At 39.4% G+C, this 16,921-nt stretch overlaps 1 protein-coding gene across 2 annotated transcripts in view; it reads right to left on the bottom strand.

Annotated features, from left to right (window-relative positions):
• The window catches only part of sim1a (SIM bHLH transcription factor 1a), a 73,192-nt gene extending 56,639 nt beyond the window's left edge, over positions 1-16,553 (bottom strand). Inside the window, exons 1-6 of one of the 2 annotated variants that reach the window (XM_063071977.1) lie at positions 16,319-16,553; positions 15,287-15,986; positions 5,658-5,740; positions 4,392-4,481; positions 2,190-2,298; positions 2,001-2,086 (exon numbers count right to left, since the gene is read on the bottom strand). In XM_063071977.1, coding sequence (XP_062928047.1) covers positions 2,001-2,086; positions 2,190-2,298; positions 4,392-4,481; positions 5,658-5,740; positions 15,287-15,461 — 543 coding nt within the window. In that variant the 5' untranslated portion in view covers positions 15,462-15,986; positions 16,319-16,553. Of the gene's footprint in view, positions 1-2,000; positions 2,087-2,189; positions 2,299-4,391; positions 4,482-5,657; positions 5,741-15,286; positions 15,987-16,318 lie in introns of those variants that run through there. The other variant, XM_063071985.1, reaches the window with a different exon arrangement.
• Positions 16,554-16,921: the final 368 nt, after the last annotated feature.

The raw sequence follows: 16,921 nt of genomic DNA, 5'->3' as shown, positions 1-16,921 counted from the left end.
AATGACTCAATAACTTTGAGATCCTGGCTCACGATTTACTAAATGAATTACATCAGTCTGTGAGTCAGGTTTTGGTCATTCTGTGTACCCTCCCTAGCTTGTTGATTGGACACATCACACAATGGCCAACTAAGGCCGTGAACTGTTTCCCTACAGGACCCAGTTTTACTGTTAATTGCCATTCCAACTTCAACTTTGGTTTTAGGATGCCTGAAGAATGCCAGCGTCCCCAGATAGGACAGCAGAATGGAATCGTTGTGACACTTTGCCGTCCCTTCGATTAACTCCCCCTCCAGTTACTTCACAGTTGATCAGCCTGTGACTGGCGCAAGAGCTGCTAAGTTTCTCCCTGTGCCTGAATGTATGCAGCTTGGGATCACGAGTCATGATTTCACCAGGAAAGTAAGCAGTGCAATATTTTTTCCCCAGTGAGACGTCATTACTTGTCAGGTTGTCTAGGAATTGACAACCCATCAGAAGTATTACTTAGTGCATTAGAGCTCATGACTTCACTGAATTTCATGTAATATATAAAGCATATACTTTTACTGTAATGGAGCTACATTTTATTAGCAAGCCAACTGAATAATCCACAAACAGCTTTGTGTGGGCCTTTTAGATATGCTGTGTACCAGATTACTTTGATATAAATTCTCCTTTTGGATTTGACAGTGTGGAAAATATCAATTTATGTGAAATCCTCCAATGTGTAAGTTGAAATGACTGAGTGCATAGGAAATGGTAGTATAGCAGTTATAGACTGAAATTGGGAATTCAAATCCCTCCATGATAAGTTGTTCAATAAATGTGCAGAAACATTGACTGTGAAAACCTGCTGCTCTTTCATTAAAATCAAAACTGGCTCACAAAAATCCTTCATGAAAGGCAACCTACCAAGTCTGCCCTGCATTTTACTTCCGTCCTGCACGACATGGTCAATTCAGTGTTCTGTGACGCACATATCCCAATCTCAATTTAGAAATGAGTTCCACAGCTTGGCAAATTACAAGAAATTATCCACTCAGTGGCCACTGTATTAGGTGCAGCTTTCAACACTGTGTGGCCTTCTGCCGCTGCAGCCCAAGGTTCAATGTATTGGGCATTCAGAGATGATCATCTGTACAACACTATTGTAATCCATTTGAGTTACAGTCACCTTCCTGTCATCTTGATCCAATCTGGCCATTCTCCCCTGACCTCTCTCATTAACAAGATATTTTCATCCACAGAACTGCTGCTCACTGGATGTTTTTTTGGGGGGTTATTTTCACACCATTCTCTTTAAACTCCAGAGACATGAAAAGCCCAAAGGATCAGCAGTTTCTGAGATACTCAAACCACCCCATATGGCACAACAATCACGTAATGGTCAAAACCACTTAAATCACAATTCTTCCCCATTTTGATGTTTGGTCTGAACAACAGATGAACCTCTTGACCATATCTGCATGCTTTTATGCACTGAGTTGCTGCCATAAGATTGGGGATTAGATATTTGCATCAATGAGTAAATGTACTTAATAAAATAGCCACTGGATGTACTTTAGTTCTTTTTTAGGATTTAATTTCCATTATAAGTCATTTTCACCTTCTCTTTAGTTAGCTTTTTGCTATCAAAATATTGATTATTTAAAAGTCTCTCTGCATAAGTACAGGGGAAATAACATAACCTCTTTGAGTGGGAGATATGATGCAGAGATGATTTTGCCTCATATGTTTATGACTAAGAAGAGGATTTTGAAATCAAAATCAGGTTTATTATCTTTGCTTAAATAATGTCAAACGTTATATTGACGCAGCAAGACAGCGCATTGACATAAAAATTACTATGAATTTCAAAATAAATAGTGCAAAAAAAGGAATGATGATGTAATTCTTGTAAACTAAACATTATTTTCAAAATACACAAATATCTGTTTGGTTGATTGCTTCAAAGAGAAAGGAAAGGTGTAAGAGAGAAAGCCCCTACGTGTTCACACATCAGGGTGAGTACAACTCACCTTGTAACCGCCGCAGGTTAAGCCTGCATTCCTCTTCGCCAAGACACACTTCATCCTCAGGAAAAATGACCGTTCAATCTCATATTCTGTCAAAATTTGACCAAAAGAGTGTAATTGCTTTAGCAGAGATATTGTGACCATGAAAAATATTAACACAAATGAGAATGTATGAGAATAGATCTGATGTACCTTGAACAAAGTGAGAGTGGTAGGGCTGATGAGCTGTTAAAACTGCAGTCATCTCATCGTGATCAGCTGGGTGGATATACTCATAAATACTATTTCCAGTCAGCTCTACCTGTTAACGTCATGAGTACTTTTAAATGTTACTTGGAAACAGTTTTGAATTGAAATAGATATATCACATGTGCATTCTCCAAAAGAGGCCACACCAGGGGAAATGAAAACCATTTACTAGAATAACGAATATGATCATTTTGAGTAAATTAATAGAAGTCACTCAATGTACCTGATTTTATCATTTTATGACCTATAACTATGGTTATCAATTACCTGTGGAATACTATGCTACCTTACCCCCTTTGAAAGGATCCATATGTAATAATATTTTGATTTTTTAAAATCAGAAATACAATTCATTCCTACATATACCCATATTTATTTGTGACCTCAAATAAATTTACATCCATCATATTTGTTATTCTATTAAAAATTGCTTGCTATTGTTTTGAAAAATACTTTTTTTCAAACAAATATTCAGTAATTTCTACAATTTTTTAAAAGTAGTCATACAAGCCTGTGGATATTTCCATTATAAATCACTGTACAATTTACATATATAAGCACAAAACACTCCCAAATATCTACTTGTCACATTAACATGGCAATATTGCTGTGCTATTAATGTTCAGGAACATTATCTGAACAGTGATATGGGAAAACTTGATAAAGTCACAAATGCAATAAAGCTCTAGATTCCTTTAAGTTTATGACAGTATTTTAAAAGAGATCCTTATTATTCAAAAGGACTGCAATCCTCCAGAAAAAAATATAAACATATTTTATATTGCATGAGTAGTATGCTCTGAATTGCAAATGTCCACCTACTTGGACTTCATAACAACTAGAGTTTATAAAATTTGTGCTATTTATTACACTTCTAATTGAAATCAAATTATTTTAGTGAACATTAAATTTCAAAATTGCTCTCATTCATCTGATGATCTATAAATGTTTAGTTAGCAGCTTCTGCATACGCTACCATGGATTAAAATTTTCCCTGTTTTGCAATGCATGCACTTTTTACCAAGAATGCAAGTAGTGATTCTCAAAACTAGGAAATTGTAATTCGTTACATAATTAAATTAATAAATTTGTATTTTTCTAGTCAGTCAAATCTGGTGCACTATATTTTAACTTTAAGCAGAACATTTTTGTAGCAGAATTTTAAGCATTACAAAAATTTTAGAAAAAAAAGGTAAATGAATTGCTGGATTGTCCATAGCAGAGACTGATGTACATCAATTCAGGAACATTTTAACATCAAGTAGGCTCTTCCCATTTAAAGAAAAACTTGAAATGAATAAAAGTCAGTAAGATGTTTATATTGTTATATGACCATTAACTAATTACAAAACATGATGTGTTGTATTTGTAACATTGATCTAACTTTTCTGTATATTTTTACAGATAATAATTTTAACTAATGTAGATAGATCATAGAATCACAGAAGAGCTGTTGTGCTCAGTTGTAGGTGGATGTATGCAAGTACAGAAAACATCCAGAGGAGAAGGGTTAAGCCAGTCTGGTTTGGATTTAACTCTTAAAGTAAGGATGAAGCCAATCAAATTATTATTTTGGCAAAGAGCATGCAACAACTATAAAATCATAGTGCCACTTTGATCCTAGCTTTATCTTTATAAGGTGCGTGTTTCTGTGTGTGTGTGTGTGTGTGTGTGTGTGTGTGTGTGTGTGTGTGTGTATGTTTTGGGGGGGATGTTCTGTGTCATTTTTGTGAATCTTCGATTCTGATCATGACTTGTAGTGTTCAAAGTATATACATCTGTGTCTCACACTCCAAACAATGGTCATGGCTTAGTGAATTTTATCATTGTTCAGTCTGAGGAAATAATTTTGAATGACGTGAGCACACCATAGAAACAGAGCGAATATGTTTTGTCTTAAAAGATCAATCGTGACACCACAAAAGACAGAAGACACCTATTGAATGTGTCAGTCAATCAGGTCTTCCTGAAATTCAAACATACATGATAAATACCAACATGCAAATATTAATCTGTGTGAGTTTATATACCTCATTAAATAGTAGAAGTGGCTACACGTTTTACTAACGTGTGAACAGAAATTATACGAGGCAACCGCATATACAAGGAAAGGACAGCAATGGCGGGGAACAATCTGTGTCCTACCTGTGAAAGTCCCAGATGAACTGACGCCGTTTCAGAGATGTACATAATCTTCCCATCAGGGGCAACCACGAAGATGAAACCATCCAGTGTCTGGATGGAAAGGAAAAGAAGAAGGAAACATGTATCATTGTTTGGCTGCATAAGTTCTGTCTTTGATCTGAGTACGACAATAAATATTTACTCCTTTCTTCATTCTTTGCCCGTTCTTAGCCGGATTAATGGCAAAATTTCCAGAGAAAAAAACGCGCGGACTGTTTTTGTATAATTTATTACTTAAGTAGCAAGGGGTAAAACTGAGATCTATCGAACTTATTTAGTTGAACTCTTCACCGGATTAAAATTCTTTTTTAAAAAAGCACCGAGCTGAAAGATGCGTCATTCATTTACTTAGGGTCTCTTTACGTTGCAGAGAGAGAGAAAAACAACACACAAATTAAGATTTACTTATCTGTTTTTGACTTTTAGAAATACAAAGTATCTGTTTGTATGATTCAACGCACCATTAAACATTTACAAACACTGTAACTCAGATAATGTCTTTTTCCAGCTCAGGCTCCAAAGGCCCCTTACCAGCCTGTATTAGTGGCAGTAATTCTGTCACAATATCAGAAGTGGGAATGCGATCAGAAGATAATTTGACAAGTAATTGAATTGGATTATTTTAAATTATAGAATCATTACAGGGTGACGGTAACTATGCCTGAAAAGAGAAATTATGATTACTTTAAGGCAGCATTTAGCTTGTCTTGAAGAAACATAATCTACCATGTTTTAATTAAAAATGTTGCTTTAAAATCAAATTTACATAAACATTTCGACAGTAATTAATAACATCCTGGGTTGCTTTTGTTCAATGAGATTTATTTTAACTTAGCAATATCAATAAGCCCTTTTGTCATTTGTCAACACCAAGCGGCTTAGCAAGATTTACTCTCACAGACTGACTGGAAGCAGCGTCAGGTGCAGGAAAGAGGCCGTGTTTACTATCACGCGGGGAAAAAAAAGGCGCCATGAGCCATCTGAGAGCGTTGGCTGCAATTTCGAAAGCACGAGGCTTTGATGTGTTGACTTTACAGCTATAAGTATAAAATTGGAGCTCCAGACTCTACGCTGCCTCGGTGCTGTTTGTTTTATTTGTGAGGCTATTATGTGTCTACTTGTGTGCAGGTGAGCGGGTAATTCGACGTGTATTCCCATTTCCCGCAGAAATGCATGCTAAGGCAATGTCCAAAGCGCGAGGAACATTTAAATTTCCTGGTGATTTACCTGTAACAGATGAGATCCCAGTTCCCGGCCGACATTATCCAAGTGACCGGCACGACTGGTCTGGCCCCAGGCTTCTCCTAGTCCTAAAATGTACGAAAACTGTAAGAAACCGAACAGGAATAGATGCCAAGTTTCATGCTCCGCGCTTATCACGGCGTCCCAGGAAGCGGTGAGAACCACTTATTTCTTAACCGCTGAAATGGTTTGACTTAACGCGTGGGCAGTTTTGGAGCCGCATTTATTTTAACATAATTGATTCTATTTTTATTTCAGGCAGTTTTTTTGCGGGAAGCAATGTTTTCGTACACATTCGGCAATAATTCGTTCATTTGTATGAATACATTGAATGAACGCAGTTATATGATTTTAAAATTATATTTATACAGAAACAAATCGACACAAACGTTTTTACTTAATTTCGGTAATCCAGTGTAACACGGTACATGTTTTCGAAAGAATACATGATAGTCAACCCAAAATCGTATTTAATATTTAACAAAATTATGTGAAATAAGAATTGCGTACAACTTAAGCACGTCAGCAACTTAGAGAGTTATTAGAATAAAGATTTGCTTCATTTATATTGACAGCTCTCCTTGTTAATGCAATCAATTCATCCTCCCGGTGATTTATCCTGGTATTTTAATACCAAGCCCTAAGAAACCACAAAAAAGGGTACGAGAATGTTGTGGAGTCCCTTTTACATTATTTACGCCGTTTATAATCTTCCAACTGCACAACTCACGGAAAGAGGAGGTGAATAAGGTAAAATAAGAAAAGTGTGTAGATGCGTACTGTAAGTGTCAGCCCGTGGCTTTGCTGCAGACTGGTCTTCCAGATTACTTGATCCGTTGCAATAGAACGGCTTATAATTAAAGAACGCCATTCGTGAGCAAAGATTGAAAGCCCTTGATACACACCGAAATAGGAGCGGATCCAAGGCCGACCTAGAACAAGCTACTCCAATGCAGCCAGTAGTAGTATTTGAATGAATGGATTAGTATACGTTACATTATAGCCCGATTTGTCACTGAAACTGTTATTTTGACATGTGAGGGTGCACATGTGTGGGCAAAGTGGAGTTATTTTTTAGAGGTCTGTATTCGTTTCAATCCAAATTTCTATTGATTTTGATGAGAACATAACTGGAAAACCCTGCTAAACTTTCGAGTGGACTGCTTTTTTTCTCTTACAAACTTGAATAATTCCAATTAAACACTAAAACATTTATTTTCTCAGCTGTACGACTTTATTATAAACAATCTTCTCTTCCCAAATTGAAATTTCGTTACCATGAATTAATTTGGGCGATTCATCTTTGGGTTTGAGTTGGATCATGTCCCAGATAACGTAATATCGGCCTTAAGCAATCCACTGTGACTCCTAGTTTCGAGGTCACTTTTTTTCGCTTTTGGACAAGACTGTCACCGAGGTTATTCCACATAATTTGTACTGGAACGCTCTCTTCCACTGAGGATATCTTAAATACACCACCTTAAATCTGATTGATACTGCTTATCATTATAACTCTAACAAAGCGTGGAAAAATTGATGCGTAGGGTTGCCTCCTGGAGCAAATTTATTTCCCCTCCTTTCAGCCAAATTTATTACGCTTGTCCGAGAAAAAAATTGCACCACCAGTTCCTTCAATCTACAATTTCACGAGGTTGCATCGAGTCGGTTTTCTGAAGACATTCGTGCACCCTGTTTATCCTTCAAATCTTCTGCGGTTTTATATAGAATCTTGACTGCATGGTCAACTGATTTTTAGCTGGCAGTTTGAAGATCCGACGGTCGGCAAACAAAATACAGGTCTGGGTCTTTTCTTGCTAAGAGTATAAAGTTAACTGCCGATGGCTGCAGGGCACGATTCGTCTGGATGGTTTGACTGATGTGATGCAAATTGGACAACAAAATAAACGAGACTCCAGCAAGCACTTGTGCCGTCAACCTCACACGGAGAGCGAATTATAGACCCGTGTCTACAAAAGCGCACTAACACACTCTTTTGTGAAGGATTGCTGAAGCCACAATGCGACCATTATCATCATTGTGCCTGCTCCCGGTGCTCAGAGGGTTAAGCAAAGTCTATTCTGACTTTTGCGGATCCTGGTGTGGTTATTTGGGATTATAACGCGATGAGTGAGAGAGTTTACAGACGCGGATCCGTAAATAACTTACACTTAAGTGTGAGAAAGCCAAGAAATGATCGTTCCCTTCGAGTGTGGGGAACCTAGTGGCCTCCTTACATGGCGAGTGCTTTTGAGGGTGAAGAGGGATTTCGTCAATAACAGCTTCATTTGTGCGCCCCACAAGAAGCATGGAGATTTAAATAGACAAGTCCATTGCGTTTAGAAAGTCCCACCCACACTAACACCCCGACATCCAACACGTTTTGAAGAGTTGCAGCCAGCGTAATTTGTAATATTTAGAAGAGTACAATACAATATTAAGTGTCAATATAATATTATAACTGTTCAATGTCGTAATATATTCGCTAAGAATATATTATTCCCTTTAAAATGATTATCTTTAAATAGAACACTAAATGTGAAATTTGGTGATTTACCGTGGCCCTTAGATGCACCTAGATATTAAAGGGAAGCATGCTCCGCCTATTTTCTCTTCTGTTTGTTTGGCTATTAGGAGTGGAGCAAAACAAACCCTTTGCTCTTGTGCAGATCAATTTGAGAAACTGGACCTCACGATTTTCATTATGACGGCTGGCAGCGGTACCCACTAAATGAAAGGCCCGCCTCTAATCCACAGAAGTCTATTTCAACATCCACCGTAAAAGAAAAAAAATAATTTGTTGTAGTAAGTTCCCTTTCTCAACGGCTTTGTATCTGCTGGAAACAGTTGATCCGTGCGAGTCATCGAATGTAAACGGGTTCCTAAACTGAACCAACTCAATTAAAATCACAGAGTCACTGGAGGAATTAATCTTGAGTGTGACGACTCAAGTCTGGGGCCTAAAGTTGTGAGTTTTGCACTTGACCTACCACCGAGAACCCGGACACGCCAACAGAACAGAAATTGAGGGGTGTGTGTGTGTGTGTGTGTGTGTGTGTGTGTGTGTCTGTCTGTCTGTCTGTCTGTCTGGAAACAAGGCTAGGATAAAAATACTCTTATGAGGTGAAGAGGCTTGAGATGTAACAAACCGCTTTTGTGTGCTGAAATCTAAAGCTTTCGTAGATGAAGCGTTTTCCAGCTAGCGGAGACTTGTAGAGAGCTATATTCTACACTGGAAGGATTCCACCAACACCTTCAAATTAGCCTTTCGGCGTTAAAAGACTTGATTTATTACCTTCTATTTTAAATAGTCGTGGAGGTGAAAGTGACATTAAGCAATCGGGAACTGGTGGCTAAAACGGTTCCAATTTTAAGTGAGGCATCTACGCGCACACAGGGGACAAAAAAAGTTTCCGCGCAACAGTTCCACAGCGGAATTAATGCATTGAAAGGCCCATTTCCATTTAAATATCCACTGACCCGGATTACCTCAATGGACTGGACGCTTGTGTTTTGTAATTTCCTGAAAATGAGATTTCGATTTATAAAACAAGAAACCAATTAGTAACCAAATGAGGCGAAGTAGATCCAGTAAAATTGACTAAATCCCAGAGGTGCCGTTTAAGGCAGTTCTTGGCGAGGAAAACGATGTTTCTAATCAGTGCTCAGCTCGGCTCGTTCTCCAGCTGGGCTTTCCGCTATCCAAAATAAAACAATCGATCCAAGTTTCACAGAATTACTTCCAAACTTTACATTATTAAATATAAATATGCGTGTGTATACATTGAAAATGGAAGGGTGGGTGGGGGACGAATGCAGCAAATACTGTCCACAGCCCTGAATAAGGTGTGCACAGCAGAACCAATATGTTCATAATGAAAATTGCAAGCCGGTTAATTACACTTTCTGAAGTTTGGCTGGCAATACCAACATATAGTGAGTGCAAATTATGCTAAAAATGTGCATCCATTTTATTCCATTTCTGATTAGTCTGGTGCTAATTAACCGTAGACATAAAAAAAACCTGTTAAGATAGCGTTTGCGAAAGAAATCTCACTACCCCGCCGTTTTTAAATTCGAATTCCTAAGCGGTTGGAATCCAATTTCAATAGGAAATTCAATCGATTATTGTAACTTGTGTTTGTTCCTTGATAGGAATAGATGAAACCTCGCCGTTAGGAATATAAACTGGTTTTCTAGATCCCGGCCACGCCATTTATTCAAGTCTATTTTATTTCTGAGGTGCTGGTGGTATTAATTAGAATGTAAACAGCTCTGAGACATATTAACGTGCAGAAATATGGTTTCGGCACTGTAATACTCGATCAACGTAAAACAGCAGAACGAATTTTGTACACGGAGTTGAGTGCACAGAACCCTTCTATTAAAAATATCATAGAAAGAAGAACGGTGCATCGAGTCGCGTTTAAATACAGCCACAACGCAACTGAGACTCACAGTAAAATGGTTCATGTCGGCAACCTGGCCGATACAATAAGTTTGAATCAATCCACATCAGATTCAGTCAATACTAAATATGCTTTGAACCATCATACACTTAAATACTAATCCGATTTAAACAATGTGTAAAAGGAAGTCTAAACCTGTTCGCTAAAATACGTTTAGTCTTTTGCTGTGTAAAGAACTTGGGGAAGCCTGGTCTGTTTAGTTGGTATACTTTAGTGCAGCAGGGAGGGGAGGTGGGGAAGAAAGAGCACCTGGTTGACCCGACATGGTTGATAGCATGAACACAGCGAGGATTAGTGATGTGCCAGTGAAGCTCTGATAGGTACTTAATGTAGGCGAGTCTTTCTTTACTTCTCAGGTTCTTTGGATCGTTCCCCCACCCTTGGGGAGGTAAATCCAAACCAATCTAAACACAATTCTCTCTACCTGCGCCACACTGAAAAGCGGAACAGACCATAGTTTTTAAATCACAAAACTGTTCAGATATTGAGAACTCAGTTTTTCTTTATTAAAAGGCTGAATAAAATCTTGTTGAGTGTGAGCCGTTGCCAACCCACCCTGTTTCACATTCGCATAAGTAGATTTGATCAAATGAGAAATTACTGTTACAAATGCCATTGGATGCAAAAAGCAAAGCAAATTGTTTGAAGTGTTTAGAGCGTGACACAGTGCCTGAACTGCCGCCTTGACTTTTCATTCTGTACTTTTGTCTGTTTAGATGTGTGTCTGAACGTGAGGTGACAATCTCGGTCTGAGTTTGTACGACAAAATCTACGCCTTCTCTTCTGACCGCGCGGAGCTCTTGTGAATATGCCGGATTTTACTAGAGTCCACCCGATTCTACCCGGCCTACATATCAATCATACAGTATCTGCGACGTGTGTGTAGTTGGGATCCGACTAGGTGTCTGAACCGATAGGTGCCAGATTTTACTGTCCGGCTGTGCTCTAGTGTGCAAGTCTGCAATTGGAGCCCGTCTACCCAGATGTGGGAGGATTTGAAAGTTTTAAAACCTGCAATGGAACCTGGTTAAAACTTGGTAATAGGACCTGTTGTTGTATTTGTATACTATTCTCCACAGTATGTTCTGAAACAGTTTCCACACCGGCATCACATGGGAGAGTAAACAACGTCGATATATATTAATATATTAAAGATACTGCCAATATAAACCTGAAATGCCCACATGTCTATATTACACGTTAAAATATTACGGGATAGAGAGCCGTGAGCCAGGTAAAGATTGTCAGTCGCTGTGCAAAAGACTTCTAAGCCCCCAGCCTCGTATTGTGTTTCATTCCAACTCGGCTGTAATAAAGTTCGGAGGAAAGGTGGTACTGTACCGCGCATTTCGCCTCCGTCGCTTGATAAATTATGGTGGCATCTGTGAGCCCCACAATCAGTAGTAAACGTCAACTAAATTGTGAATTGGTAAACAAAAGCTCTCTGAAGTCTTAAAGCGGTCAGCGACCCTTTAAAACGACGCGTTAACTTAAGGAAAACAGAGCTCTTGAACGGGGTGGTTTCCTGATTAGCGATTAATGAAAGCAGCAACTTTAGACTTCATGTGCCAGTTTCCCCGACCAAAGAATCACCTCCCTGCCCCATTACTCTTTTGTAAATCAATATCACTCTTTTTATTGGAGGTGAAGGCGGATTTGCCATTGTCAGGATTATCAATTTATACTTGTTTACAATTTAGTACTAATAATGCATTTCCCCATGTTCGATAGCTATAATTCAGGGAAGCTGTATTCAAATACAATTGTGTTTATTTACTTATCAGACTGCAATATTGTAGTTTGTAAGTGCAGCGGTGAGAGCTGGTTTGAAGCGTCCAGGATTTGAAGTCTGACATTACTTGCAGATTGCCCACACCCAGAGTGTGGGGAATGTCTGTACATTACGCGGCAGGGATCTCCAATCCATCATGTTATGAGGAAAGGATGACGTTAGCAATACTACATTGTTCATTTTCATGTCAAAACGCCTACAATTGTTAATTATGTGAGCTTGTTTAGTGTTTGGAGATATACATTCTCCGGGTGTTAGAACTGAGTTGGCCTTTCAAACGTCGACTACAAGCCTCTTTTTTAAACTACATTCCCGTCACGTTTTGACTGAGTACTTTTAAAATTAATCCTGAATATAATCTCCCGCTCCTCCGCCCCCCACCCCCCGAATTGGACACGAATTGTCCCGCCTGGCACTGGCATTGGTCAAAAGTGATTTTTGCTTCGTTAGCATGCTTACGGATGCTGAGTCGTTGGGTGGGCGAATGCAGGCTAATCAATGCTTTCACTTAGATTTAAATTAAAGGCAGTTTAGAGAGCCAAACTCTAAGCCAACCAAGTTTTATACGTTGTAGTTGTTTCAGGTTGAATACATCCATCGGTGTCGTCCCAATGTCATTTGGGGCAGTACGCTTATTTCATCAAATATTTCTCATATATTTTATCTTTTACATTATAGAGCTGGTTTAATTCCCAAAAATCTTGTTAAGATTTCTAAACAGTCGGCCTGCATTTGAGTAAATTATCTTTTGAAAAAAAACCTCTCTCTCTCTCTCTCTCTCTCTCTCCCTCTCTCTATGTTAAACAAATGCTCTCCCTTTCCATTTCATGCCGCAAACCAGCCTTCAAAATGAAATGAACTGTTTATAGGGGAACCGAGCTATTGAGAGTACTGTATCTGGACGGCAAACCAATCACACAAGACTAATGGAACGCTTCAAGCAACTGCCTCCGAAACCTCAGAAGGTTCCTTAATGGCTGGGTACTGAATACTTCTACAATGCGTCACAATGAAATTATATTTAGTGCTGTTTCCCCCTGCCTCAGCAACCATGCAGCAGTACATGGAAAAACTAAACATCTTATAAAGCTGTGCCAAATATTCAGGAGCTTTTCAAAACAGGGTGAGCACATTTCGATCTCACAGTTAAGGCATTTGTGCTCCGATGTACTTGCAAAAATTGCTGTTTTAGTATGGCACTGTGGAGGACCAATAATCTCTGCTGAAGGGTGAATCTTTGCGACCTATAATTATATATCTTTAAATCACACAAGAAAATAACCTCGCTCATAATCCATTCGGATCTGTTATACACCTAAAATGTTATAATGAATTTACAGTCCTCATCAACGGTATTGACAATGGTGGTATCTACACTGGGCTTCAGCTGCGAGGATCTTAGCTATCAGAGTAATAAATGTTTCATATTGTTTGGTGATTTGCCAATCCCTCTCAATCCTGAAGCGAAAGTCTCGCAAGAGCACAAGTATTACAGTGGGCGCGAATAATTTTGAAGGGATATCGGACAATACACAAGTACAGCTCAGTCCCTTATCACCTTGAGCCGAGAAGAGAACTGGAAGTGTCGGCCGACAATTGCGTATGATACGAAAATACACGCGGCGTGTATTAAAACACGCAAGGACGGTTGGGATAGACAGTGCATAAGACGAGAGTCGAACACACGTTATTTCCTAACCGTTAGGGCGCCGCTCGGTTAGCAGTTGTTTCTACACTGCACTTTGCGCTCGAGCTTCCCCAGGGTTTTAAAATGTTTTGTTCAGAGAGAGTTGCTGACTGATAGACTCAATCTCTCTCACTCTCTCGCTCTCTCTCTCCCTCCCTCTCTCTCTCTCTCTCTCTCTCTCTCTCTCTCTCTCTCTCTCTCTCTCTCTCTCTCTCTCTCTCTCTCTCTCTCTCTCTCTCTCTCTCTCTCTCTCTCTCTCTCTCTCTCTTTCTCTCTCGCTCGCTCGCTCTGAAACCTTATAGATTACTCGGCGCCTTACAAGAAGCACCATATGCTTCAACTGATCAAACAACTCGTCAGATATGCAAAAACATAATTGACAAGTCTGTCCTGAAAGCACGCAGGAAAGTAGCCCATTGGGGCTGGTAAATCATCTCAGAGAAGTGTGTTGGGGAGGAAAGGGAGGGGGAGGGGTGGAATCGAGCGTTTTTTTATATATTGAAACAGCCAGAATGTGAAACAGTTGAATAATTAGCAGAGCTTGCAATCTCTGGAACAATCTCTGTTAAAAACTACAAGCCAATGTTCATATTGTTCCTCGCATTGTATCTTTTCCTCTGAGTACAGGGCCACACAAGAGCAGCATCCTCGATGTTTAACTGAGTAACTGCCAACACTTCGCCAACTCACAATTTGCAGATTATCCTAATTATGAGTTACAACGAACAGATTTCACACGAAAATGTAAACAATAATGGCATGCAGTCATCGTGGGCCCATGGCTGACTGTGGGATTCAACCACCGAGACATCCTGCGGTCGAAATGTCTCTTAAAATAAACCTCTGTGTGGCTGTAACGTCATTTCGAGGTGATAAACCTACAAATACAATGCATATCTTTTAATGACACTTCACCATAACTATACCAGTATTCTTGTAGCTGTAACCCCATCCAGAAACAACGTTCTGTCCGACTGGACTTTAACATTCTGTCCTGATCTTTTCCTCTTTTAACTGCTTAGAATTAACCAGTGATTTTACCCTGTCAGTGCAATTTCCAATGAAAAAATGCAATTATTTTAAAGCAGGGTGCATGAAACTACTATTTTTGTTTTCTTCAATTCCCATTATATCATAATCATTGTACTTAACCGTTTGACTGCTACAATTTGGATTAAACAAACTTATCACTGAAAACATGAGGTAGCACGATGCTTTCCCGACCTCATTACAACTTTACAGTCGTAAACGTATATGAATTAATAAGAAAATTTAACACTAATTACTAGTAGTTCCCTTAAAACTCACTGATGGCCCGTTGTTTACAAAATAACACAAAAACATCCTAGATGCTGGAATGGCCGACAATATTGTTTTCATGTTACTTTTTCTTATTTAAACTTGATTACATTACTGATGAAATGGCGTTCAAGTTTCCTACTGTGCATGATCAGCTTTAGGACTTTGAAAGCACGCGATAAACCAAACGACACTTGCCTACCGCGTATGCTGCTCACCTGGTATATCAACAAATGCCCTAACATGCGCGTTTCATTTTTAAATATATAAATACATCATTTTATTGCAATACAATGCCTAATCATAAACCTCAGTCCTGTAAACAACCGCGATTTTGTCCTGACGAATACCAATTTTAATAGTTACTTACCCTCAGGGAAAACCACCCTCATCTTCAAGTAGCTGGTTGTCAGTCTTATGATTGAAGCTTTGTCGAGCTGTGAGGTTATTGCAGACGGCAGTGGCAGCAATTTAGCCAGTTCATAAAATTCACTGTTTTCCTTTTCCCGTCTCGTTCGGGCAGCATTTTTTGATTTTTCCTTCATCTCGATTTCTTTTCCCTTTTCTTACAGCGCGGCCGCCATAGGTTCATTCCCCCAAGAAAAGAAATGGTTGTGGTTTTAACACCACGTGTGAAGCCAGCACAAAAAAAATCGAAATTGTTTTTTAGGGGGTGGTGAATAACTATCCTCCCTCTTTTCAATTACACTAAATGTACCAACATTACACGAGAAAGCATTAACGCCGATACATTCAAGAACATCCAAACCTGTGTTCAAATCTGTGACATGTGAAAGTCGTGCAGCAGTCAGTGTACTTTATATGTAAGACTATGAGATTTTGAAAGCCATCCAATGCAGATCAGGACATTCGCAGAAGGTTTGTCATTACTGTGCTGGTGGTGCGGCGTGCCAAGCGCTCTCTGCTGTGTTTTTTATACCTGGAGAGGGATTGCTTCTGCAGCGAAGGTGCCATAATCCAGACAGCCTCAGCCTCAAAAGTTCCCTTTCTTATTTCAGCTGCAAGTGTCAAAGTGCTGCTTCACGTTCATATCCGCAAGTGGCAAAGGTCTGGAGAAAGACAGAAAGGCACAGGCATTACAAGACGAAAAGGCACCATGTTTCAGTCTGAAAGCAAAAGGAAATCTGTGCCCGACGATCAGGTAGTTCATGACTTCATTCTCAGCATAACTGCAACTTAATTCATAAGCATGTGAACGAAATGGTAACGCAAACAAAACATGTATTACTGTTGCAGGCAGTGCCTATCTTTATTGAAGCCTCCAAATTTGCAATTCGACATGTGTTCGTTTGTTTCAATTCATAGATTATTTACTTCACTTTTACCACAGCATTTACTGATGGCTACTTTTTTTTTGCCCACATGTGTCTTTGCTGCTCACCTTGGATTACTCATTAAAAGTCAAGTTGCATTTTCTGGGGCACTTGGGCAATCTTCAGCAAACGGTCGGAAAGTGGCCAAAGGCAATACCGTCCTCAGGTTGTTGTGCTTTATTTTTTCCCCCTCCCTTTCGGTTGTTATGAGGTGGCGGGCCGCCGCTGCTATGCGGACTGCTCGCTGCGCTGAACTTTGGCTGCCTGTCGAGCAGTGGGCAGCGCAACTTTTCACCGCCAGCCTTTTCCCAGTCTGCAGCCAGTCACCCTGGCGTGCCGCTCCCGCCCAGCTGTCAATCATTCACCTCCGGTGTGACTCCCATTGGCTACTTTTCTCGTTTAGGTCACGCGCCCGCTGCGGCTGTTTACGCGAAGCGTAGAGGTAGACGTCGATTCTGACCTCCGACCTCGTCCAAAAGCAAAAACGTTGTTGCTCTCGCACTAATCTGAGACTGTAACAGATTTTCAAACTGCATTTTTTCTATATTTTGAGAATTAAGTTATTCTTTTATATACAGATTACGTATAATAAAGTGATTCCTTTCCTAATAATTTACCTTCGTAAAAATAATTATGAATAAGAAAATATCTAGAGCTAATACAATATTTGT

The sequence above is a fragment of the Mobula hypostoma genome, chromosome 2 (genome assembly GCF_963921235.1).
Source record: "Mobula hypostoma chromosome 2, sMobHyp1.1, whole genome shotgun sequence".
NCBI classification, from domain to species: domain Eukaryota; kingdom Metazoa; phylum Chordata; class Chondrichthyes; order Myliobatiformes; family Myliobatidae; genus Mobula; species Mobula hypostoma.
The sequence above is the reverse complement of the archived record's forward strand: the minus strand, read 5'-3'. Positions and strand labels throughout refer to the sequence as shown.